The sequence below is a fragment of the Lampetra planeri genome, chromosome 14 (assembly GCF_965212315.1).
Source record: "Lampetra planeri chromosome 14, kcLamPlan1.2.h2, whole genome shotgun sequence".
Classification (NCBI taxonomy): Eukaryota; Metazoa; Chordata; class Hyperoartia; order Petromyzontiformes; family Petromyzontidae; genus Lampetra; species Lampetra planeri.
In genome coordinates, this window is record NC_136120.1 from 11,807,370 (window position 1) to 11,834,333 (window position 26,964).

General features: G+C 46.8%; 1 protein-coding gene and 1 long non-coding RNA gene across 8 annotated transcripts in view; one reads left to right on the forward strand and one right to left on the reverse strand.

Moving 5' to 3' along the window:
• Positions 1-2,273: 2,273 nt before the first annotated feature.
• Positions 2,274-5,221, forward strand: LOC144722392 (uncharacterized). Its single transcript, XR_013586042.1, has 2 exons — positions 2,274-2,339; positions 3,508-5,221. It is a non-coding gene; the product is annotated as an uncharacterized LOC144722392 (long non-coding RNA).
• LOC144722391 (protein 4.1-like) overlaps positions 4,781-26,964 on the reverse strand; it is a 124,607-nt gene continuing 102,423 nt past the window's right edge. For 6 of the 7 annotated variants that reach the window (XM_078600624.1, XM_078600625.1, XM_078600626.1 and 3 more), the window contains 6 exons: positions 17,961-18,572; positions 17,102-17,230; positions 14,316-14,441; positions 11,161-11,241; positions 7,710-7,826; positions 4,781-6,623 (listed from right to left, as the gene is read on the reverse strand). In XM_078600624.1, coding sequence (XP_078456750.1) covers positions 7,719-7,826; positions 11,161-11,241; positions 14,316-14,441; positions 17,102-17,230; positions 17,961-18,572 — 1,056 coding nt within the window. In that variant the 3' untranslated portion in view covers positions 4,781-6,623; positions 7,710-7,718. Of the gene's footprint in view, positions 6,624-7,709; positions 7,827-11,160; positions 11,242-14,315; positions 14,442-17,101; positions 17,231-17,960; positions 18,573-21,070; positions 21,952-22,930; positions 23,018-26,964 lie in introns of those variants that run through there. The other variant, XM_078600627.1, reaches the window with a different exon arrangement.

Genomic DNA, 26,964 nt, shown 5'->3' on the forward strand with positions numbered 1-26,964 from the left:
TTGACTTGCATCCCACTGGGATTTTGCACACAGCGTTGGTGTACGGTGATTTCTTTTCTGCAATATTTTGCTGTCTTTTCTTGGATTTTCTGTTTGCACTTAGTCACATATTCACTTTAAGATGTTTTCTTGTTCATGTTTTTGTTTTGGTTTGTTGCGGTTGCACCCGATTCAAGAGCCGAATCGCTCACAGGGCTATACCTAATAAATGAACTTGAAATTGACTGTGATCGTCCAGAACAGACCGTACAACAGAAAACGACGCGATATCCGATCCACACATACGTAGGAGACATCACAGCGATGATACTACTCCGCTGTTCCTGGCGCTGCTATCTGGGCTTGAACACCTGAATGTGAAATTGCAGTCGTTGCTCTGCGTCTACATCAGCAACCGTACGAAAGAAGACGTCGAAGGATAATCAGAATCAGAAAGGGTTTTTATTCGCCATGAAAGTTCGCACAGACAAGGAATTTACTTTGGCCGGAAGGTGCATACATTCAACATTTAGGAATTTTAAATCTTAAATAAGTGGTTTACAAGTCTAACTATACTAAAGGTACAAGTCTAACTAATACTAAGGAGCTAAAGTATGTAAAAATTGAATGAACTAAAATCTAAAATATACAATAGCTATAATATAGAATATAAAATTACAAAAATGCAAAGAATGCAAATAAGTCTCGTTTATAAGAGTAACCTGGGAAGCCAAACCCCCCCCTCCCCCCCCCAAAAAGTAACAAGGTACAGCAATGAAGTCAGTATGAATCAGAGCAAAAACAACCGTGTTGCATGAGATAATCGAAAATAGTCCACAAACATCACCATCAGAATATGTATCCTGGAGGAATCCGATGAGCTATGAAGCTCTTTTTAACAGATGCCCAGGAGGGCGCTGGTCAGCGAGTTATCCCGACAAACAATACAACACAAAACGGTGTAAGAGCAAGAACGAGAAAACACAAGCAAGTAGCTATACATAAACACGCAAATCAAGTATTGAAGTACAAATTGCACAAGTGCATACATTCCTACCAATGTATTCAGCTTTGGCAATGGCAGCAAAACAGCAACAAAAAATTAACCCGTAAAAACAAAGATTTTCACTATAAATCCTTTATATGCGTGGCATCGGTTTTATTTTATTATTCATTTCTGTTTTTCTTGAGTAAGAGTTTCATTTTTATCACATTGGTATTTTAAATTAAATATGAAATTGTTTTTTTCCTAAAAAGTGGAAAATTTTGGGGAAAAATTTTCACGAAAATAAATTGTCACGCACAACGAGTCTGTGTGCAAAATGTCAGCTCGATTGGATCACGGGAAGTGGGTTAAAAAACGACCGAGAGATTTGCACGGTCGTAAGCGCACAAGCAAGCAAGCACGCAAGTGAACTTAATATAAAGGATTTAAAAACAGTCCCAGACCACACTGGGTCGACACAGGCCCTGAATTACGCTGCACATTCATATTAAACAATATCAATAAGATTTAGTTGTAGGTCGGCTGATCGTGTATTTCTGTTTTGAGAGGATTTAATGCAAGTGAGACAGCATTAATGCCTTTCTTTATTAAGCGTTAGCGACCTGCAGTACATTAGGTAATCCCTTCTCAGACTTTTATGTCCTCTGCTAATTTACACAACCTGTGCCCTAACAATTATCCGACCGCGTTTTAATACGGCGAAATCTCAACCTATTAACGATAGACGCATAAGCTGGGCCAAGACAATCAATTACATAATGGGAAGAAAACATTCGTGCCATCAGCGACGTAAGAAAAAAACATAATAAAAAAAATAAACTTGTTAAATTAACTATTCCAGAGTTTGTTACACTTTCCGCTGCATAATGCAATCAACTCGGACCCGTTCGCTTCATGTGCTACAGTATTTGACGTATTATATAAGTGATATGGAATTTGCAAAACAAAGAAGATTAAGTGTCCTATTATACCAGAACAGAATAGTTTAGTGTACGTGTTATCCAGTCCATGTGTAGATATAATATGCGCAATAGCCTGTTCTCCATTGAATTGAATTCTTCATTGGGTATTATATTTGGATGATATGTTTCAAGGAACAAACTACGGTTTCATAATTAACACATGCCTTCGTTCAGTCGTGAATACCCCTCCCCCCCATCCTATCTCACTCCTCGCCACGCTATCAGTTCAATAGATCAATACAATGGAATTATCATCACCTGTGCCAGAGTGGATTACACAAATAAAGCGCACATTGGCCTACTATAAAGCACATCTAATTCAAATTGTTCGCCTTAAGCGCAGAGCTGCAAACCTCTCGGCTCAGCATCTCACACTGAGTTTGTTATTCAAGGTAGGTGTACAACGTTCAAGTGTTATATCACAAGGGCGATATCAATATCTCCTGATTATATGTTTAATGAAGAATAATGTACAGGGTGCTCCAGATGTCTTATGATCCCCAATTAATTGCCCCCTAACATGTTTTTTCCTTTGCGCATTCGTTTCAGTTTTAAATCAGCCTTATTTAAAAAACAAATAGTTTGAGAATTAAATGGGGGTCACGAGACATCTGGACCGCCCTGTACAAGATTAAAATCTGCTACTGCCTGACTAAGGCCTATTCCAAGCCATGTCCGGTTATGGGAGTTGTTTGGATATACGGAAATTCTTGTCTTTGCTGGTCAATGGAGGTTTGTGTGGTTGTTAGGTTTGCACCCAAAGGCGGGTTCGGATGTCACACTTTTCTTGGATTTTTTTTTTGCTGTCTTTTCTTGGATTTTATGTTTGCACATAGTCACATAGCCACTTTAAAGGTTTTCGTGTTCATGTTTTTGGTTTTTGTTGCGGTTGCACCCGATTCGAGAGCCGAATGGCTCACAGGTCTATACCTAATAATAAATTAACTTGAACAAATCGAACTCGGGCAGCACAGGTATATGGCGAAGTAAGCAAACCACTGCCCACCGACCCACCCAAAGATGTATTCTCCTCTGTATTATTTATTGATCATGCCGATCTAATATATATAACAATTCTGTCTGCAGCGTGTAAACGTATTTGGTTGTAATATTGCATCACTCTGGTATGGTATTTGTGCGTTAGGATCTACATTTTAAAGCACCCTGCGCTTAAGAGTTTAATAGTTGGTCACGGCTAACATCAATGGCACGTGTGATATCTGCATTGTTATTACCCTCCACCTCCCAAACCCCATTCTTTAACCAACTCGCACTGATAAGCGTGGAGTAAAACAACGCATTATCTCATCGTGATGCATGTTCATCCAGCAGTGGATGGATTAAAAGCTGAAATTATGAACTACAATATGTATTTAGCGCACGTTCGTGAGATGGTGGCTTGGAGAGGCTTTCGTATAGCAGTGGATTCATCGTGGGTAATGTACTGCATTGCCATTGTTGTTTTCAAAAAGCTCCGTCATGTGACCTGAATGACCTATACACTTTATTTGTGAACTGGCTCAAGATTAAAAGGCTCATTTGTCCATCACTGGTTCCCAGAAACCATCGGCACAGGACTTGGATTACGGTCCCGAGCATGGACGACAACTCTCGTTCATCGCTGGAAAGCGGCCTGCTGGAACATCTGGGAGATCACTTTCACGTGGCTTTCATACCTGGCGGTGCAGAGGGTGGGGAGAATGGTACGTCGTCTCCTCTGTGCCTGTGGGCCCTGGCTCGCGAACACCACGAGAAAATCGAGAGCGTGCAGAATAGCTGGCAGCCTCGCCTGCAAGTTCAACCCACGCGTGGCGTTCACACCGTGACAAGTCGAGATCCAGCTGAATGCGAAAAAAATAACAACCGTGGGTTCCCAATTCTTGCCTTCGAGCAGTTGGACGAGGATCGGTCTCCAGCCGCGTGCGGAATGGACTCGAGCGAGGAAACGGGACGTAACCTTGCCGTCGAAGGCCTCTCGCCAGCTGCCGTCGAATGGATGGATGCAACGCGAACGACCGGCAAACCGTACGGCCAAGAGGAGTCCGCAACGGATGCCGTTTTGAGTGCTAGTATTGGGCCAAAGGTGAAGCTTGCGAGCCGACCTTCCATGTTCGCAGCTGTGCTATGCCATAACGTGTCGCCTGGAGCCAGCAAGTGCAGTCCGTGCCGTGTTAAGTTTTGGTCGTTTGCATACGAGCGGCAAGCGAGGCGGGTGAGGAGCATCGGTTGGATATCTTGTCTGAACAGCAGCAAGGGCCCAATGCTGAACCTTTTCGTATGAATATAGACATCGGGCACCTGAGCATACCTGTCAACCCATAGTTTGCCCGTATTCTTGTACAGAGAAATTGAATGTGCAGGTCCATACGGCGGACATCTATTTCAATACGGGCTTTGTAGGATGCCGTTGAGATTTATAAGGGCACGGGGTGACCAATAAGATCTGAATTGGTCCTAAGGTAGGCACTGATAAGGGGTTGACGGGTATGCACCTGCTGCCGTCGGTTGGTTGCATATTTAACATTGACGCATGGATTCCCTAATGACCGATAAGACTGAAATGATAAATTTGACTTCTGTTCTCATTGCCTTTTGGCAAGATTTTTTTTAATGTAAGTGAAGCTGATTTTTTTTTTTTGGGGGCTCGTCCAACGAAACAATTTAAACCAAACGTGCGGTAGTGATTTACCCGGCGTGTTACACGAATGCACCGTGCGCAAGACTTTAAAAAGCAGCCACACACTTTCCTTTTGGAAGAAATTGCCATGTTCTTGTAATGTATTTAAAACGCCGGCCCCAGTGCTGTGTAATGAAATCACGCAATACACACGAGGAAGCAATACACAGTGTTTATTTTGCAGGTACAGGACTATTACACCAACACGGGGTGACATTCTAAAGGTATTGAATGACTTTGTTTGAAGAACACTATCGAAGCACATTGTTTTGTGGCGAGCAGTGAAATTCCCTTTTTAAAACAATTCAATCCGCGGAACATTCTTGCCATTTGCGCAAAGCATATTAGGCAAACAAACCGGACAATTTCTTCAACCTTAGAATCAAAACTAGAATTAAAATATCCCTTATTTCTATGTATAGCTTTGTTCACCGGTAACATTTAGCACAGCAGTTGTCAGTAAACTAAAGTAAACATTACGTATTACAATATTACGTTACTGTATCAGGTTAAACAATTATCTAAAAACATGGCACAAACAAAATTAAGACAAAATAATTTTTTCATCCCACTTCCAAACCATCTTCATGTTCACAGTTACATTCCTTTAAAATTATGAACACCAAATAGGTGTTTTAAGTTAACGCCCTTTTCTATTAATCAACACTTTATTTGCTACAGCATAGCTGTGGGCCATTTCAATGATTGAGCCAATTGTGGCCCAATCCACAGGCCGAGTGGTCAAATGTAAAAGCATAGCAAGACATGGGGCCTACTGTTATTGGCATCAGTAGGTCCATTGCATGATCAAAGTAGGCCATATAAGCCATAGCTTATATTGTCCAACTCTTACCACGGCTCCTGATCCATGCAGTAATTTAAATATACATTTTTCTGTTACACGTCACGGTGGTTATTCTAATTTGGGAGTTACCCATCTGTGTGTGTGGATCCCAAATTAATGGCAGTGTGTGTATATATATATATATATTAGCTCCTCTGTATTTTCTGGTTGTTACATTGTTTTGCAGAAATTAAATTGTGCCAAAGCACGCGGTACACGCACAGGAGAGCTGTATAGCAAAACCGTGAAAAAAAACCTAAGCAGCAGGAGTGGGGTATGTGTTGGTTTCTGGGTTGTCGACCAGACTGGCACCAAATCCACCTTTTTTTTTTTTTTGCCCAGGCGTAACGGCTCAAGGCATGCAATGGAATAGTGGTAAAGTGGCAGGTTTGCTTACTTTGTATAACTGCGTGACAAAGTTTGATTACATTTTTAGGCACTAATTTTTCCCTTCATTTACAACCTTGCTCCTGTATTTAGAGAAGATTGAAAAACATAAATGCTCTTCACATTTTCCTGCATTTGGCTCCAATAGCTTCATTCATATTTTAAAACATGCATACAACAATTTTTTCTGGACCCCTGCTCTTTCAAGTTTTGACCATTTTAAAAACTTCACCTTGTGGGCTTTAACTTTTTAACTCAATGCATTGAATAAAAGCAATGGATAAAACATCAACATTTGCATGTGTCGATGTCAATACCTTAGAATGTTACCAGCTGCTCCCAATGAGCTACAGCACACACAGAATTTCAAAATAACCTACTCAATCGTCATTGGTCCTTTACAGCTAATGATTAATAGCTAGCATGCTTGGGGCATGGTGACGGGGGGCGGATAGGGCATTTTCTTTTAGTCCTTAGAATTTTTTATAAACTTATTATTTGCTAACCGGGTTAAAGCACACAGACAGAGGCTTCTAACTAATGGCCGGCAAAGACGACCGACCGTTTTCAGGTTTTCCCCGCATTCGTTTTTTTTGTAGTGGTCACTCGGCTCTTGAGCTGAAACATAGTGGTCAAGACTCCTACAGTTGGTCAAAGGTAATGGGGGGGGGGGGGGGGGGACTGGCATTACAGAAAGGTGAGGTTGTTTCTTTCCCTCTCTGCCACTGTAAAGGCCTCCAATCCAAGATGGAGAGTCGGTTCAAAATTCTGTGGGGGGTGGGGGGGGGGAAACAATAAGTTACTTAGCGAGAGGGTGTTACATCGTCCCCTCGCACAATTTGAACGGCAATGCAACGAAAAATCCCATGCAAGCATGTGCAGGAATTGCGAATAATCGCAGAAGATAAAACACCTGTAATAACATACTTTGTACGGTTGTATAAATGAGTGCACCACAGTCGATAGGCAGCAGCCATGTGGTTGAGTAAAGTGCGGGTAACGCCCCCCCCCCCCCCTCTTCAAAAAAGACATCCGGCTAACGATGGAAGAGCTGGCCAATTATCCTCTTCAGGGACTCGCGAGCGCTCCCTCTAGTGAAGGCTCTTCAGACAGAAGAGGCATTGACGGCAAGTCATTTGCACAGCCCGATCTTTACTTTTTCACACAGACATTTGTACACACTGCACACTTGCAAAGACAGCGACGGCCTTGCCAGTGGTGTGGTTGGCAAGGGCATGTAAGAAATTCTCTCCCCCCTCCCCTCTTTGTGGACCGGCATTTAGGCCCCGACAGCCCGTGGGACCTCCATGCAGTTGCACACCATCTACACACTCTATGCCTACGCCCACTGAAGCCATGCTCTGCGAGGTAACCCTTTCCAATTCCAATTACTTATGTGTACGTCATCAAAAACTGAAATAAAAACACGTTCCTTCGGAGTGGGCAGGTAGGAACTTGGTTGGACAGCGCATTCGTGCACGACAAAGCTCGCGGTCACGTGACGCACTTCAACCAATACGGGAGCGTACATGTTTGGGAGGGGCTATGCACGACAGACAAATAATCCCTGGTGGACAGTGTGGAACCTGCTGTTCCTACCTGTATAAATTTATCGGTACCGATCCTCGCACAAGGTCATGCGGGAGGGTGCGTGGCACTATTTTGTGCCAGCGATCAAGAGTGCGGTCGTGTCGCTACAGTTCTGAGGCGATGTCTTTAAAAACGACACTCACACCTCTCTAAATGAAATTAACGCCGCTTGCGCGTTCGGCGGTGAACAGGACACCCCCCCCCCCACACCCTACAACGTGCAGACGTCTCGAAACGGCAAACCGAGAGGTGTGTGCGTTTTACCGGCTCCCTCTATTCCTTGCCACCCTCCTTGGCGTGCTCCGATTCCTGGTGCACGACCAGCTTGGTCATGGTGGTCTCCGTCTGCTCCTTGGCCTCCTTCAGGGCTTTGGACAGTTTCTGCGCGGCAAGAAGACGCCACGTAACATTCGTGCGTTTGCGTGTCCCTTTACACAACAGCCAAATCGTCGTCGTCATCACTTTATATATCTACCGCTCCTCCCATCAAATACATCTTGAGGCGCTCAGTCGCCGGGAGAACCCACGGGTGGCAGCTGCCCCGATGAATGCAGCGACGGTCCCCCCCCAAGTGGGCATTCGTTTTTCCCACTTGGGGGGTAATGTTGCTAAGTGTCTTGCCAATTAAGTAATTTGTGAGTAATTGATCACATTTGGCAACATTTGGAGTAAACTAGGTGACAAAGGGAGGTAGGGAAGATACATTGTAGTGGTTCGGGCATACAAGCCAGTTGTCTGGAGGCAGGCTTGGTGGACAACACGGAGATCGAATCCGTGCAAGAGAATTGTGTTCCAATAAACAATAAACGTGATTCACGCCACTTGTGTTCACGCGCGTCAGAGGTGCCTCTCGCTTCTCGAAACGTTGTGCCGAAATTAACATTGCCCCCCTTTCTCTGACCTCGCGCGCAAAAAAAATCTGAAATGCCAAATATGGCACAGCGGAGACATTTCCAGATTGCCAGTGTGAACAAATGATTTTGGTCGGTCATTGTTACTGAACACGTTTCGTAACCTTTTACCGCAACAAGGCAAACCGATGAGGCTTCTGTTGTGTGAGAGACAAACGCGCCCGCACACCATCACATTAAGCTCATTCACTTATTTTCTGCAGCTTCCAAAAGCGAATGTTATTGCGAGCAAAACGTGCCGACAGTCTGAGCTTACCAATTACACGGGACCCTGACCTTTACCTTTAAGATATGAAAGTGATCTGTTGGAAGAAGGCCAAGCCTCATTGCCAGTGCTTTAGTTTAAATTGACAAAGGAGTTCAATGCTTTCCTAAATGTGCAGTGATTAATGTGTGCAAGTGAACACTCAGTTCATCATTGTTCACTTTTCTACGGTTCACAGAATATTTTCCTCCATGTGATTTCTTCATTTTTTTTTATAAAAAAAAATCATGCCAAGTTTGGCCACTTGCGTATATTATCAGCCAGAGGTGGGACAAAGTCATTGTTATGCAAGTCCAAGTCGAGTCGCAAGTCATCAAATTCATGACTCGAGTCTGACTCGAGTCCAAGTCACATGACTCGAGTCCACATCTCATAGGTGGGACAAAGTCATTGTTATGCAAGTCCAAGTCGAGTCGCAAGTCATCAAATTCATGACTCGAGTCTGACTCGAGTCCAAGTCACATGACTCGAGTCCACATCTCAGCTATCAGCACATGCTTTGTTTGCATGTTCACCACAAGTACGTGTGGTTAATTCAGACTTGATTCCTTGCAAAAGTAATCTATTTGGTGCTTGAACATTTTAATACACCTGTTTCATTGCTAGAAGGGGGTAAAACCTTTTGTTATTTTTCATACTTTTGATACTGACAAAAAAAGGTCCCATGATAATCTCATCGCTCTTGTCCGCTGGATAAATGAATCTTAAACTTTGGAGATAAAAGGCGCCGTGGGGGTATTGGTGATGCTGTAGTTATGAGCCCAGCGACCTAAGTTAAGTATGGTCATTCCTCGTTATATGGCAAACTCAATATGTAACGAAATTTCGTGAAGCATAACTTATCAATTACGGAACCAATTCGATACACGTTACACTAAAAGGGCTGTACCTTATTTATATACAATTAAGAGAGCTTTTGCCAACGGTTGCATGAGCAAGCCTTGACATGTTTTTAAGAGAATTTTACAAAAATATTCGTGAAAGGACTAAACATTTTAGTTGTCGATCGATCACAAAACTCAAGTATGCTACGCAGGCTGTGCATGCGCTGTTTTGTAAGCCAAAGAGGCACCCACTTAATCATAATGCCTGCGTCTAACACCCGTGCATTAGAGGGATTGTGTTATGGAATAAACAAAAAATATCACTCTTTGCAGTGACAAGGTATTATGAGAGTAAAATCATTAGGAGATTGACATCAAAAATCCATACGGGAGAGGGCTGACCATGCAATTAATGTAATTAATACGAGGAGCTACAATTGCATATCGATTGCACATTCGTTTCCCCTTCAAAAAGTTCATTACCACAATTCATTACGCTACCTCTTTGCCAATTACTGATAAACTTCAAAATGGCCACGAACTTGTACCAACGTGCTAATGTATTGCTGGTAAAGGGACCACTGTAACGAAAAACACAATCATTTTCATTTGCAGGGTGGGCAAAGCTAGAGTAGCTTTCATTTCTCTGAAATTCCACTTCAAACTTACATTATTTTTCGATTTAAAGCTTCCGTGACTGCAGGGATTCATCTTCTTGGTTCTTTCGGTAAAGTCACGTAGAAGGGAAATAATAAAATAATAAAATTAAACATAATAAAATACATATTATTATGTACATTTTATGATGTTTTTTTTATTTTTTTATTATTTCCATTCTACGTGACTTCACCGAAAGAACCAAGAAGACTTACATTACTGCTCAAAATCAACACTGGGCACTTGTTTTTTTAGTTTATGAACCATTTTTTTGTTTTTATTTATCAGGTAAGGCCCACTGGCCACAAATGATAGCTCAACGAAGTGGCTTATGACGTGGAAATTTACAGCAGCCAAATACTCGAAAGGCACGTTGATTCTAAATGTGGTGGGAAAAACCGGAGGAACCGGAGGACCCGCAGAAAAAACCACATGACCATTTGGAGAAAATGCAAACTCCAAATATGCATGCGTCAGGGTAGGGATTGAGCCTACGACCTCCTGTATACAAGGCGAGGTAGTTAACATCTTGCCACTGCGGTGTGTTTCCGTGTGAATGGGATTTGTATGTATGTATGTAGAACATCTTTCGCACCTTACGTAGCCAACCATGCTAATCGGAGGTGCGGGAGCTACAATTGTATGATAGTGTGTCAAGGGAATGTATGTGTAGTTGAAGACCGATGTTTTTCATAACAGAATGTGGAGCTAAAATAATACGAGAGTTGTCATTTCGTCATCCGTGGACGGTTAAATCGCTACTTACCCGAGAAAATTGAATGATTTTTATAAATAATGATAAAGGCAATGAAGCTTGCAGTTTTACAAACACACGGTTTTGTGAACAGATGTGAACAGAGGCATTTACTCCAAATAAATCTGAATTAAATTTCCATTAATTTAACAATATTAGTTCCGATGAATTGCACCGTGGGGGCCCACACAACCGTGTCGAATCGACGCGGCTCAAAGCAAAGCACGAGTCTCGCAGAGCCCGCGACGCGTCTGCAAATCGTTCAAAGAATGCGGGAAAAATAGCTCCGAGTTGACGGACCAACCTCGTCGTAGTCCTGGTCGCTGTCTCCCGTGATGACGATCCGCTTCTCAATCCGTGTCTCGGTGATGCCTGCCTTAACCGTCTTGACCGAGGTTCGGTGCAACGAAAATGACGGAAAGGCGGCGTTATTGTACGCGCCGTTCAGGAAAGGTAAAACGGCAATCGGCAGCTTTACAACATATAACCAGCGACACATTTGTTTACGTGTGCGCGAATTTGTCATACGTGTTATCTCACTCTGTCCCTCCTCCATGTACCCACTCCTGATTACGGGTCTTTTTCCCTCCTTGCACCCCTCTACTGAAATAAACTTCCCCTAGGCTCAGCACTGCCCACAGACTCAGCACTTCCCATAGACTCAGCACTTCCCATAGACTCAACACTGCCCATAGACTCAACACTGCCCATAGACTCAGCACTTCCCATAGACTCAGCACACACCATAGACTCAGCACTGCTCATAGACTCAACACTGCCCATAGACTCAGCACACACCATAGACTCAACACTGCCCATAGACTCAGCACTGCCCATAGACTCAGCACTGCCCATAGACTCAGCACTGCCCATAGACTCAGCACTGCCCATAGACTCAGCACTGCCCATAGACTCAGCACTACCCATAGACTCAGCACTGCCCATAGACTCAGCACTGCCCATAGACTCAGCACTGCCCATAGACTCAACACTGTCCATAGACTCAGCACTTCCCATAGACTCAACACTGCCCACAGACTCAACACTGCCCACAGACTCAACACTGCCCATAGACTCAGCACTGCCCACAGACCCAGCACTGCCCATAGACTCAGCACTGCCCATAGACTCAGCACTGCCCATAGACTCAACACTGCCCATAGACTCAGCACTGCCCATAGACTCAGCACTGCCCATAGACTCAGCACTGCCCATAGACTCAGCACTTCCCATATACTCAGCACTGCCCATAGACTCAGCACTGCCCATAGACTCAGCACTGCCCATAGACTCAGCACTGCTCATAGACTCAGCACTGCCCATAGACTCAGCACTGCCCATAGACTCAGCACATGCCATAGACTCAGCACTGCCCATAGACTCAGCACTGCCCATAGACTCAGCACTTCCCATATACTCAGCACTGCCCATAGACTCAGCACTGCCCATAGACTCAGCACTGCCCATAGACTCAGCACTGCCCATAGACTCAGCACTGCTCATAGACTCAGCACTGCCCATAGACTCAGCACTGCCCATAGACTCAGCACTGCCCATAGACTCAGCACTGCCTATAGACTCAGCACATTCCATAGACTCAGCACTGCCCATAGACTCAGCACTGCCCATAGACGTTGCACTGCCCATAGACTCAGCACTGCCCATAGACTCAGCACTGCCCATAGACTCAGCACTTCCCATAGACTCAGCACACGCCATAGACTCAGCACTGCCCATAGACTCAGCACTGCCCATAGACTCAGCACTGCCCATAGACTCAGCACTGCCCATAGACTCAGCACTGCCCATAGACTCAGCACTGCCTATAGACTCAGCACATGCCATAGACTCAGCACTGCCCATAGACTCAGCACTGCCCATAGACTCAGCACTTCCCATATACTCAGCACTGCCCATAGACTCAGCACTGCCCATAGACTCAGCACTGCCCATAGACTCAGCACTGCCCATAGACTCAGCACTGCTCATAGACTCAGCACTGCCCATAGACTCAGCACTGCCCATAGACTCAGCACTGCCTATAGACTCAGCACATTCCATAGACTCAGCACTGCCCATAGACTCAGCACTGCCCAGAGACTCAGCACTGCCCATAGACGTTGCACTGCCCATAGACTCAGCACTGCCCATAGACTCAGCACTGCCCATAGACTCAGCACTTCCCATAGACTCAGCACACGCCATAGACTCAGCACTGCCCATAGACTCAGCACTGCCCATAGACTCAGCACTGCCCATAGACTCAGCACTTCCCATATACTCAGCACTGCCCATAGACTCAGCACTGCCCATAGACTCAGCACTTCCCATAGACTCAGCACTGCCCATAGACTCAGCACTGCCCATAAACTCAGCACTGCCCATAGACTCAGCACTGCCCATAGACTCAGCACTGCCCATAGACTCAACACTTCCCCTATATATTAAGCAGCCCCCCTCCTTAACCTCCTGTCACCTCTTCTCTACTGCCCATTCTCTTCATCTTCCCACCCCTCATCCCTCCACTCCTTCCCATCCCTACCCCTTCATGACCCCTAAGTACCCCTCTATCGCGGTCACTCATTCGTCAAACCTTGCACTCTCCCGTCATGTAAATCATATAATAATCATATAAATCATATAAATTATTCCACGTTGCCAAACTTTTTCTTCAAACTATGTCAAGCGCCTTGAGTGAAGGCACTCTATAAATACAAAGTAAGTTAATTGATTTGAAATGTTCATTCACTGCACAACATTCTATCGCTGACCACGCGAGGGCTTAACGATGGCAAACCATTTCAATTTGTGTATCGTCGAAATGTCATCGCACATTTTTTTTAAAGCACTTTACCAACGTGAAAAGAACAGGGGGGGCACAATCAGGGCAGAACTTTATTCATCACCGAAATGTGCCCAAACGAGACTAAATTATTTTTCATTTTACCAGGTAAGGCCCACTGAGCTATACGGCTCTTTTTCAGAAGTGCCCTGGCTATCACAAGTGACAGCCCAACGAAGGGGCTCATCGTGTGGAAGTTAACATTGGAAATGTATATCAGCACGTAACACAATTGCCTCGCGGACAAAAAACAAACAAACCCACAAGGCAGAGGTCGCAACCGGGTACCCGATACCCGTACCCTACCCGATACCCGGCTACCCGTACCCGGCCGGGTACGGGTAGCCGTTTGCGACCCTGGTGCGGCCGGGTACGGGTACGGGTAGGCCGTGAATCACTGGTGAGTAACCGTTTGTCACTCATTTCGGGTAGGGTACGGGTAGGGTACGGGTACCCATACCCAGGCGGGTACGGGTACGGGTACCCATTTGCGACCCTGGTGCGGCCGGGTATAGGTACGTGTAAGGAATCAAAACCCGTTTGCGACCTTTGCCACAAGGCCACGCGATCGAGAATCTGACACCACATTGGGCGAGCCGCAAACGTCCGCTCGTCACCTTGGTGATGTGGGTGGTGGTGGTGGTGCTGGTGCTGCTGCTGCTGCTGGCCATGGCCTCCGTGGCGGTGCCATGCACGGTGCTCAGCAGCGGGCCCCCCGACTCTACGTGCTTGGCGCCGTCCGACTGTTGGCATGCGGGCGAGAGAGGTACACAGGCCGGGGTTTTGACCGGCGGTGGCAAACATTGTGGTAGAGAGAGAGAGGCGGAGAGATTAAGACTCAAGGCGTTGCCTGCGATTGGGGCATTTCTGCTCGGCTCGTGAGCGAGTCTCTGAGAGGGTTGCCGGCTTTTATCGCACTGCTCCACCTTGGAATTCTCTCCCATGGTCTAATTACCCAAAGTTATATTAGCCTTGCTCAAATCAAGACATGCATTAACTCTCACCCATTGCACCCTCTATGTATTTTGAATTTCTTTCACACCGTACGTAGCCAACTATGATAATCGCAAGTGTGGGGGAAGGGCAACAAGCTAAAACCTCTCACAGTGCTGCTTGTTGTCGATGCCTTTGGCCTCTGGGCCTGTGCTCAGCATCCAAGCAGATGCCTGTGATTAAATGTGTTCTCAAGTGCAGTGAATAAATGGTCTCGGCACGGTGACTAATGACAGCACGATAAAAAATAATCGCGATAAAATTTGGTTCGGCAGTTAACTTTACTAAATTCCAGTTCTAAGAAATGTAATATATCAGTTTTGACTATTTGGCGATGAATGTTGCTCTAAGTATCAGAATAACTGGGAACATTTCTGGTCCCATATTGAGTGGGCCCAGAGGTCGTGATATGCACTCTCGAACATGAATTTTTCCACTGCTCTGCGAGACATCCGACTGGGTTCTTAGCATCGTAACGTGACACCTATAGCGATAGCACAATCAGTATAAAATTGGGTGGAATGGATTTAAGCGTTTTTTTCCTAAGTCAAAAATCTACGTACAAATACAGCTACAGAAATATTCCCTGCCAGCGACTCAAAATTCCCTTGTGGTTGTTTAATGCCGTGGGGCACTGACACAATGAATGACTCGCTGCAATCCCTGCACGACTGACGAGATTGCCTATTCACTCTGCGCATGCGACAATGATTTATATGGCTATGGCTTCGGAGAGTTGAAAAATCTAATTTCCCCAAGAGCAGTGCAGGTTTATTCAACCCCGCTGTCCTTCGACATTACATCCTACACAGGGTGGGCTCTCCGTGTGCGTGGAGCCACTCCGATTTGATTTTCCTCCCACGTGCGCGCGGCGAAAGTAACTGATAACAGCCAGGGACACGGTCACAACTTTGGAAGCTGGGGTCGTGCTACTCGTGAATTCTTACCCCCGGTGGTTATTCGTTAGAGATCACAGATAGGCTCCGAGAAAATTCACCCCACTTCATTGCGGATTAGAGAAGACACACTGCACTCTTTGATTTGAAGCGCTCGTGACTGCAGGAATCCGTACTTTTTTTTGGTTCTTTCGGTTAAAGTCACGTAGGTAGAAAAATAAAATAAAAAATTATATATCACGACGTTTCGATCGCAACACAAGCGGTCGTCCTCAGGCGGAAAAAAGAATCCAGCAGTGGAACTGCTGAACCAGCGAAACAGCTGTTACAACAAGAGGTTATTTACGTGGCGAAGAGCAAGCAGGCGGGGTCTGAGCTGGAAAGGAATTCCATCCCCGCACGCAAGTGCGTCAGTTGTGTTAATGGGTGAGATTAGGGAGAGAGAGATTAGGGAGAGAGATTAGCATGAAATGAGCTTTCGTCGCCGCATAAGAGTATCGTCCCCGCATATGTGCACCACAGCAGTGTTAATGGGAGATTAGCATTATGTTGATGGGAGAGATTAGGCATAGAGATTAGGGGGATTAGCAAGTTAATGTCATGTCTATGTGTAACACAAGCTGCGGCCCTGCCAACTGCGCTGTGAGAGGCAAGCGCTTCCACGCAAGAGAACCACAGCAACGGTGGTCGCGCCGGTGAAACACACAGCCCATCACACGGCCAGAACCATCGATACATCGAGGCTAAGGGAGCAGAGGTGGCCATGTTAGTGAGACTCCAGCCCGTTAATGCTGAGGCACCTAACAGGGCAATGCAACTCAGAGAGTCGGAGATAACAGCCAAACGGCAGGGAAGAATGGAAGCACCACAGCAGTTTACGACTGTGCTTGGTTAAATTTCGATTTAAAACTTTCGTGACTGCAGGGTTTCATCTTCTTGGTTCTTTCGGTAAAGTCACGTAGAAGGGAAATAATAAAATAATAAAAATAAAACATAATAAAATAATTCTCACGACGTTTCGGCCACAACGCAAGCAGCCGTCCTCAGGTGAAGAACAGGTCTGTCAGGAAGACAGCGTCTGAATGAACCTGTTCTTCACCTGAGGACGGCTGCTTGCGTTGTGGCCGAAACGTCGTGAGAATTATTTTATTATGTTTTATTTTTATTATTTTATTATTTCCCTTCTACGTGACTTTACCGAAAGAACCAAGAAGATGTGCTTGGTTGCTCGGCTTCTTGGTTGAAATTGTCTCTGTATTTATATACATCTCCCCATTCGAGTCTTTGCACTACTTACTCGCAGCTATCCAGAGCGGCTTTGCGAATCCAAATTGTATTCCCACTCGAGTGTCAGAGCCAACCCTTATGTGGAACACCTTCAACAGTGACGCTCGTTGCGGGCCCCTTCACCTTTGATCCTGCGCTCGGCAAAAACCGTGATTTAAACAAAGAAAATAAAAAAAGGCTGCACACGTACGCCACGCCACTGGCGATCCGTGTCCCACGGCACGCACCTGCACGGTCTGGTAGCCGATGGTCTTCGTCTCCGTGTGCACGATGGGCACCTCCTTGGTGGAGATTTCCGTCACGTCAGCCCTCACCACCTCGCTGAAGCTCACGCTCTCCGTCTTCACAACGGGAGGCTGCGGACCGCACACAAGTCGAGCAATGATTGTGAATGTTTGAAAAAATATATATGTGTGTGTGTTGTTCAGCCCCGCAATCGCTCGCTCATGCCACTGCTGGTGGAAGGGCCTGACTAATTATTAGAGGGAACGCCAGAGAACTCCCCTCGAGGGTTATTTGGCCTGCTGTTTTCACGCTGGCCAGACATCTTTGAAGAGGTCGGAAGAGCCACACTTTATCCCACCACTTGCCAACTGCCGATCGACAAACTGTGGTGAACCCATTTACACTGCTGGGTGGACAGAAGCGGGGTGGGGGAGGGGAGATTCAAGAACCGATAAACTCTTTGGTTCTTTCGGTAAAGTCACGAAGAAATAAAATAAATTAAGTAATAGAATACGACGTTTCGATTGCAACACAAGCAACCATCATCAGCTAGAACTAAATTTGAGAGAGAGACAAAACACAGACACGGAGACACACAGACAGACACACAAGCAGAGAGAACAACACAGAGACACACAGAGAGAGACACACAACAGACATGTGTGTCTATGTGTGTGTGTGTCTATGCAGGCTGGCACGGCCTTCATAGGTGTTCGGGGGCGGGGGGCCAGCACCACGCGGCGATGTTTACACACCGCAGCAGGTACTCGTTTGAGGCCGAGTCGCCCACAGACACACACGCGAGCAAACACACACACACACGCGGGCAAACACACCCAAACACAAGCGCGTACAACATACCTCAAACTCCCCATGGTCCTCGTCGTCCGAGTCGGACATGTCTCCGTTTGTCTTTGGCTCTTCCTCCTCCGACGTGTCCTTGCCATCCTTGGCGTCCCCGGCGGGGCTTTCCTCCGGGGACGAGGAAGCCGACACGGAGGCCGCTGCCGCCTTGGCCGCGGCGGTAGCCCCCACCATTGCCGCGGCGATGGCCGCGTCTGCCGGAAGAGAGGACCTCGCCGATTCTTTTGCCGCGACGCTGCTGCCGCCGCCGGTTGCTCCGGCGGTTGCTCCGGCGGTTGCTCCGGCGGTTGCTCCGGCGGTTGCTCCGGCGGTTGCTCCGGCGGTTGCTCCGGCGGTGGCTCGCGGCGCGGGTTCCGGCCTGCCGGACGGGGACTCGCCCTTGTCGCGCGGCTCGTCGTCGTCGTCGCCGCGGCCGCCACCGCCGCCCGCCTTGCCGACCGTGAGCGTCACGGAGGCGACGGCGCTCGACGCGCCTTCCACGAGCGACTTGGAAATCTTCTTCTCCTCGACGACCATCTCCCGCACCACCCTGGCGCTGCTGCTGCTCACGCTGCTCACGCTGCTGCTGGTGACGACCTCCGTGGCTTCCTTAACCTCCGACTTGAGCATCTGACGTCGGAGAGAGCGACGGACAAACGGTTTAGCGTGGGCGACCGTCTCTTGCCGCACCTACGATTAGCACAGTTGGCTATGCACAGTGCGAAAGAAGTTCAACATGCATACGTACATAGCCGGACAATGCAATTTCTGTTTCTATAGCGTCTGTATATACAGCTGCGTCTTCAGATGATTTACAATTACATTCTTATTGACAGACTTGTACGTTTTATACGAGACGTTAGAAAACAAAATCTGTTCTAAAAATTATTTAGGCATCGGCTTTCGAGAACAAATACGTCTTCAGTCTAGACAGGAACGGTGACATCATTAACTTCCTCGAAGATCGAGTGGTTTTCGCACGTGGACTTAAACTGTACTAAGGCACACATCTGTATGGAGGCCAGCGAGACATTCCAGCATTCAGAATGAGGACGCCTGTGTGCAAGATTCACCGATAACGCAAGGGATGCAACGCAGCTTAGAAAAATAAATGCTAAGCGGGTCCACGCTTTAGCTCGAAGCCCACAAGCGCATGCATTTATTTTTACCTTTTGGAACACTGTTGGTGTTCAGTTCTTTTTCTCCCATAAATCGTGCACGGAAGATGTTTTTAACAAGTTAATAGCCATGCAGACCGGCAAAAACACGATGAGAGAAGATGACAAACCGCAGGACGGCAAGGGGGCAAAGCGAATCGGCGAATTACGAGCGCGAGTGAAGCGACCGTCGTGAACGGAGCATGACGAGAGCAGGCCAACGAGATGGGGGGGGGGGGGTGAACGATGCGGGAAGGAAAGCGTAGATTTGTAAAGTAAAGACCTGAGAGAATTGAACGGTCTCAAGGAGGTCGGCAAGAGGATGTTCAGAAGGAGAGAACGTGAGATCCTCTTCGGCGGGGGATGCGTCCACCTTAGTGCCACGAACGAGCTTACTCTATTACGGGTCAGAGGCACAGCACACAAGCCACAGCGATGGGCTCAACTGCACGCGCGGGGGTGCTGGGAGGTTACAGCGCGTCCGTGTCACCCGTAAAATCCTCAGTGGGGCTTGGCTAGGATGGGGATGGTTTCGTTTTATTTGTATGCGTTTGGGTGATTTGCGTTGCCTTTCTTGTACTTCGCACTACTGTAGCGCTTTTTGTGTTGTTTGTTGTTGTAACGTTCTTACCACATGCCCCTCTACTGGAAATCTGCGGAAAAGAGTTGTGCACCACATCTGATCCCTCCAGTACGAATACGTATCCTGTTTCTGAAATTACGATAACCTGGCAGCATTTCCATCGGCGTACAGTCGGGCAGCAGCGCATAAGCCGGGTACCAATATAACTCGCTGCTTCTGTGAAATTAACAAGTATCCATCCGTTCCGCCCTGCAGCTTCACAATCCCAGGATTAACCACCGCCGGATTGCTGTAAACGTGCGCTGCATTGATTTTTTTTTAGCTTTCTCGCAGCCCAGGGAACAGTGCACGTAATTCAACACAGGACTGACAGACAAATACACATCCCCACTTGCTCGCGACACAATCCGTCAGCTCGCCCCACCCACAACCACCACCACCCGTGGCCACGCTACGGGTAAGCCGCGTGCCGACCATGCACCATACGACGTCGATTGAGCCCCATTCGGCAAGCGCAACGGCGACCTCTGTAGCGCAGCCAGGGCCGGATTAAGTTTGTGGAGAGCCCCGGGGACTGTTATTGTTATTGTGGGCCCCCTCTCTTTGTCCATCCAAATCCTTACATTTACCGTTTTACAACCATTGGCAAACACAATTTTCATTTATTTATTTTTGATCGGTCAATGCGGCCGTGTGGCTTGAAGGGAAATGTCATAAACACTTGTTTATTGTATATAGAGGTACAGACATACGAAGGAGATGCACTGTCTGCTTACTTGTTTTGATATTTATCAAAAGCAAAGCAATGTATGTTTTACGGCGGGCCCCCTTTAAAATGAGGGCGCCATGGTGGTGAGATGTTAACTACCTCGCATTGGAATACCGGAGGTCGTGGGTTTGATCCCGACCCAGACGCCCGTATCTTTGGAGATTGCATATTCTACCCGTAGCCGCGTGGATTTTTCTCCGGGTCCTCCAGTTTTTCCCTCCACATTCAGAATCAACGTCAGGCGTTCAGAGTGTTTGGCTGCAATACATTTCAACGTGATGATGAGCCACTTCGTTGAGCTACCATTTGTGGCCAGTTCGCTTCTGAAATAGAGCCATACAGCTCAGCGGGGGCCTTACCTGGTCAAATAATGAGTATAACCCGTAAAAACAAAGTTTTTCACTATAAATTCTTTATATGCGTGGCGGCTAGAGTCCTCTCGTCCTCTGGCTTGAGATGGCTGTCACCTATGGGTCAGATGATTGCATTGCACCATTAAGCAATTGGTAATTAAATATAATATTTTTGTCCTAAAAAGTGTAAAATTTTGGAAAAAATTTTTCATGAACATTAATTGTCACGCACAACGAGTCTGTGTGGAAAATGTCAGCTCGATTGGATCACGGGAAGTGGGATAAAAAACGACCGAAAGATTTGCACGGTCCTAAGCAAGCAAGCGAACTTAATATAAATGATTTAATAAGTATAACCCGTAAAAACAAAGTTTTTCACTATAAATCCTTTATATGCGTGGCAGCGAACTTAATATAAAGGATTTAAAAATATATTCGCCTGTGGAGGACGCGGGGATCGATCCCGCGACCTTTGGCATGGGAAGCGAGGGCGCTACCAACTGCGCTACTCCGCCACGGCCTGTGGAGGGGTTACGCTCTGGGCTCTTACACTCTGACGTTCAGCCAAAGCCATGAATGCGTTCTATTTGAATATATGTAAAATATTTTTTTTTTGCCTAAAAAGTGTAAAATTTTGGGAATTTTTTTTCACGAACAATAATTGTCTGGCACAACGAGTCTGTGTGGAAAATGTCAGCTCGATTGGATCACGGGAAGTGGGTTAAAAAACGACCGAAAGATTTGCACGGTCCTAAGCAAGCAAGCAAGCACGCGAACTTAATATAAAGGATTTAAAAATAGTTCAATTTAGTTTAAAATCCGAGTCTCCGGGGGCCGCAGCCTCCCCCCACCCTGAAGCCCCCTGCCGCGTTGACAAAGACTCGGGCCGGAGCGAGCGAGCGTCGCAGCGCGTGTGTGGCAGGACCTTGAGCGGGCTGACGAAGGCCTCCGTGTCGTGCGAGCGTGCCGTGCCGTGGGTCGCGGGCGGCGGGCGGTCTAGCGCGGCGGCTAACTCGGCCGCGGCGCTCCGCAGAGCGTCTAGGGCCGGAGGGGCATCGCCGCCGCCGCCGTCACCGTCGTCATCGTCGTGCGCCCGCTCTTCCACTTTACACTGAGCATTCTCTACCAGGACCCAGTCCTCCAAGCCCTGCTTGTGTCGAGCAGGTAGGTGGGCATCATGGGACAGAGGAGGAGGAGGAGGAAGAGAAGAAGAAAACACAAACACGCAAGAGGCACAGGGACACGGAGTGATGAGGACACACAGCCGGCGAGAGAGCGAGGGGGAGGAGAGAGCAGGCGTGAAGCTTCCTCCGTTTTGGGGAAAAAAAAATATTCATGCGTCAATATAGGTCAATTGTACGTGCACACGTGCTGCCCTTTCATCAATCCACTGCTGGATGACGGCCTCTCCCGTGCCGTGCGGGATGTGGGTGATTATTTGACCGTAGTTCGCCATGCTGTAGTCAATTGTCTTTGATAAATATAAAGTTGCATTTTGTTAATATTTAAGTAAATATTTTTTTTTACGTTTTAATAATGCTTCCTATTTGTAGCTGCTTTTCTGGTCGAATCCAGTCGAGGCTGGGTGTAGATAGTTGAGAAGTCCACCGTCTCGTTAAAATGCCAAACGTCTTCAACGACACACGATAACGGGCGTGCGCGAGTGTGCGCGTGTGTTCGTTTCGTTTCATGTAATGTGCGGGGACTAGCCGCAAAATAACGATCTGGGGTTCAAATTTTGAACACTGAGCGCGCAAGAAGGTGTGCAGGAGAGTGGCAGCCATGCAAAAGCACTTGGGGACATCGGGGATATACAAACGATATGTCGGTTAATCAATAAAAATGTAAATTCTCACGCTCGTGATGTGCGCGCGTCTCTGTTCGTGCATGCCGCGCGTAAGTATTCCTGCATGCGACTCATGCTGCCACTGGAGGCGCTGCTATGCACCACGAGAACAGATTCTTGGGTCGAATCGTGACCCCTCCAAAAGTAAAAATGATTCGTCAATCATTTTTGGGGAGGGTGGGTGAGGGGGTGCGGGGATGGGGGGCCTTATATGTAAGGTGCGTTACGCTGCAAGGTCTAGAAGCACCGTACGTCGCGAATATGTGCAGCCAATCATAACCTTGTTAGCGTCATCCTTCGAATGGGGAGTCTTAAAGGAGAACACAAACTTTGTCTCCTCCGTGCGATCTTCTGGAGCGTCAGACTTCTGATTCGGACGATGCGGAAGAACAGAAGAGAGGAAACGTGGAGAAGACGTAGATGAACAGTGAATCATTAACGAGGAAGGGGAGCGCACACGGAGCACTCTGATGAAGGAAGAGAGAAGAGTGAATACAAGGCAATGGAAGCATTAAAACCGTGGAAGGTGCCTTCATATTATGATGCAGCAGCAGCAGCAAAGAAATCACAACATTTGAGATGGAAGAGGTTTGTAAGCCTATTACGCTAATCTGGCGATTGCAGATGTAACGTCCGAAACCCCCAAGCACAGAACTTAATTTTCCACGTTTCAGATACACAGAATTTAAACCCCTTTGTCCGAGTTGAAGTACAGATTATAAGCTTTAGGCTGCCCACGATGAAATGCATCTCGCCATGCTCTGTAAAAAGCATGACATGGGGAGGGGGGGGGGTGCAGGGAGCACGGAGAGACGCAACAATAAAAAAAAGACCCACACCGGAAGAAGGCGAGTACCGGTTAGATTGCATAAATGTCAAGGTGTCGTTAACTCTCCCCACCACCCGATACAGCATATTCGTAAAGGTCTGCCACGTAAACAAACGTGCCAATTAGTTACTCGTCATCGAACAAAGATGGTCACTGCAGCACGTGCTTTCAAATGTGCTTCTGTGGCCATCTGGAGCGCTCTTCCTTCCGATATTAGGAAGCCACTGGAGCTATGCACTTTTAAATCTAGATTGAAAACTCATTTCTTTGAAACTGCTTTTTGTGTTTAGTTTGTTGACCTTCCCCCGCACCACCGATTAGCACGGTCGGCTACGTACGGTGCAAAAGAAGTTCAACATACATAGCTTTGCCCAGAAGGACTAAATTACGTAATTGCTTCCCCCTCTCTCCCCGTCTTTAAATGCATCTCCTGGGCTAGGTGTTCCTCTGCCGAGCTGTGTTGCGAGGAATTACCAGGCTAATAATGGTGTAGAGCTGTGCATTGAGTGCCTGTGAAGGCTGGCATGGAACATATTGAGGTGGGTAGGGGGGCTGCGAGCCACCGCTGTTTGTGCATTATGGCCATCAATTGAACTGGGGCCACGGGGATTGCAGAGCAAGTTGTAAACCACCACATTGCTACTGCTGCTACTACTACCACACAGAGCGTTAGTGTCGGCATTAACCAATTAACTGAACACGAGCGGAAACTGACAAGTGCGCAAAGAAGACGCGGACAGATGCACGCGTGGAATTACAATGAGGGACGGAAGGTAGGAACGCGCGTGTTGGAGAACGCACGCAGGTTAGGGATATCAATTCAGACGTTTAAGGAAGTTGAGTGGGCTTGGGCAGGAACACGATATGGCTTAGAAGGGTCGATAATGGCCGATGGTCAAGATGAGCGTTCCAGACGGTCATGACACTGGCACACACACCACCTTGACGACAATGATCGCAACAAAAATGTATTTAGTGCCTCAACGTGGCAAGCCACTATTAGAGGGGGGTTGACATCGAGAATAATGGAACGGGATATTTTAGAGCCGCACAAATGAGCAGGCAGCATGCTAATGAGACAATGTCACCAGTGGGGATTGGGGTGGGTTAGAGTCCGTGATCTCTGGTCCCAAAAATTACACCGGAGACCATCAGTTCACTCCAAAGCTCCAAATATATTAAAATGTATGGCGTTTGGTTTCTATGCGAGTCTGTGCGTCTCTGTGAGAGTCTGTGTATGTCTGTGAGAGTTTGTGAATCTCTTTGTGAGCCCATGGGTCTCTTTGTGAGCATGTGGTTCTCTGCAAATCTGTGGGTCTCTGTGAGAGTCTGTGTATGTTTGTGAGTCTGTGGGTCTCTTTGTGAGCCTATGGGTCTCTTTGTGAGCATGTGGTTCTATGCGCGTCTGTGGCTCTTTGTGAGAGTCTATGGTTCTCTGTGTAAGCCTATGGGTCTCTTTGTGAGCATGTGGTTCTCTGCAAGTTTGTGAGTCTCTGTGAGAGTCTGTGTATGTCTGTGAGTCTGTGGATCTCTGTGTAAGCCTATGGGTTGCATTGTGAGTCTGTGGGTCTCTAGCTGGCTGGCTGGCACAGGTCCAAAATGCATTCAGTGTACGGAATTTACATATGCATGCCAGATGATTCAAAGGGTTTAACAGCAGGTTATTAGAGCCTGAGACAGGCAGAACTGGGCCTCGTGTTTCACCTCATCACACAACCATCCAGATCTGTGTGCTCTTTTGTTAAAACAGCGAAACAGCTAAAAACGTCGAATCGGTCTGTCCGAGCGAGAAAACAGGTTCCATGAAAAAAAAATGCAAACCAATTTAAACCTTTAAACAATCTCTGCAGCAGAAACAGCATTATGTACATGGACTTAACATATTTCGTAAAAACACCAGCAGGCGGGGAGAAACAATTATAATACGCAAAACAAAAACCTAAGGAAGGCAAACCCTGAAAAAGTTTTGACCTGATAATTGGTTTTTTACCCTTCTATCTGGCAACAAAACTGACATCTTTTTTTACAAGGAGTCATGTTAACATAGACCACAATACCTGCAGTCATAATGCAAACAAAAAACATAACTCTGATAATGTGCACTGTCCTTGAAGTTGATTGGTCCACACCCGAGACAGCTTTCCTTAGAGCCTAGTCTCACATGGTGTTGGACCAGATGACGCCAAAAGGCGCCTTTTGGCGTCATCTGGTCCAACCCATGTGAGGCGTCATCTGGTCCAACCCATGTGAGACTAGGCTCTAAGGAAAGCTGTCTCGGGTGTGGACCAATCAACTTCAAGGACAGTGCACATTATCAGAGTTATGTTTTTTGTTTGCATTATGACTGCAGGTATTGTGGTGTATGTAAACATGACTCCTTGTAAAAAAAAAGGTGTCAGTTTTGTTGCCAGATAGAAGGGTATAAAAAACCAATTATCATATTTTTCTACTGGCAAATGAGGTTCCAATGGTGCAAAAGTTTTGACCTCTCAGGCTCTCATCAGCAGTGCATGGCCCATCACACAATATGCTGCATTAATAGACGGTGAAGGTGCAGCCCTGCAACTGCTTGCTCGTACCGTGGCCGGTGGAAGGGCCTCCATTAGAGATAGAGAGAGAGCACCGATCGAAGGCATTTGGCCGAGTCTTCATTGCTGGCCAGACATCGTGGAAGAGTTGAGAGTACCCACACTTTATTCCACGCCCACATGCAACCTAACAATTGACCGTCTTGTACCCAGTTATACGCATGGGTGGACAGAGAGAGAGAGGGGGGTGGTGGTAATTATTTAAACGGACGCGCCAGGAGATAAAATCCAACTACTGGCGACCTCTGGATTGAACAACTCTTTTATATTTTACCAGGTAAGGCCCACTGAGCTACATAGCTCTTTTTTTAGAAGCGACCTGGCCACAAATGACAGCCCAATGAAGTGGCTTATCATGTGGAAATTTATAGCAGCCAAATACTTTAAACGCGTGTTTCTCAATGTCGAGGGAAAAACCGGAGGACCCGGAGAAAAATCCACGTGACCACGGCGAGAACACGCAAACTCCAAAAATATACAGCAGCAGGCTTCAGGGTCGGGATCGAACCCACGACCTCCTGTATACCAGGTGAGCTCGTGAAAATCTTGCCACCGTGACACCCAGTGTGCTGCAAGTCCAGCGGTGCCGACCGTTACACCATCCCTGCTCTAACACTCCTATCCACACAGGAATTTATTTCACACTCGATATTTTCCAGAATTCTTCAGCCTTGGAGTCGGGACTATCGGTGTAAGGTGCCTCCCACTCGAGTACAAGGTCCGCCTAGCCATAATAATAATTTATTCTCGTACAAATATATATTCCTATAATCCCACGAATGAAGATGTTCATAAACATTTGAAAAAGCAGATGAATGGACTCGCCAACATAATCCCGGCAAGTGCGATGTGGACTGTTCAGGCCGAAACAAAGCCCTGTGTGTGTACGTGTGTGCA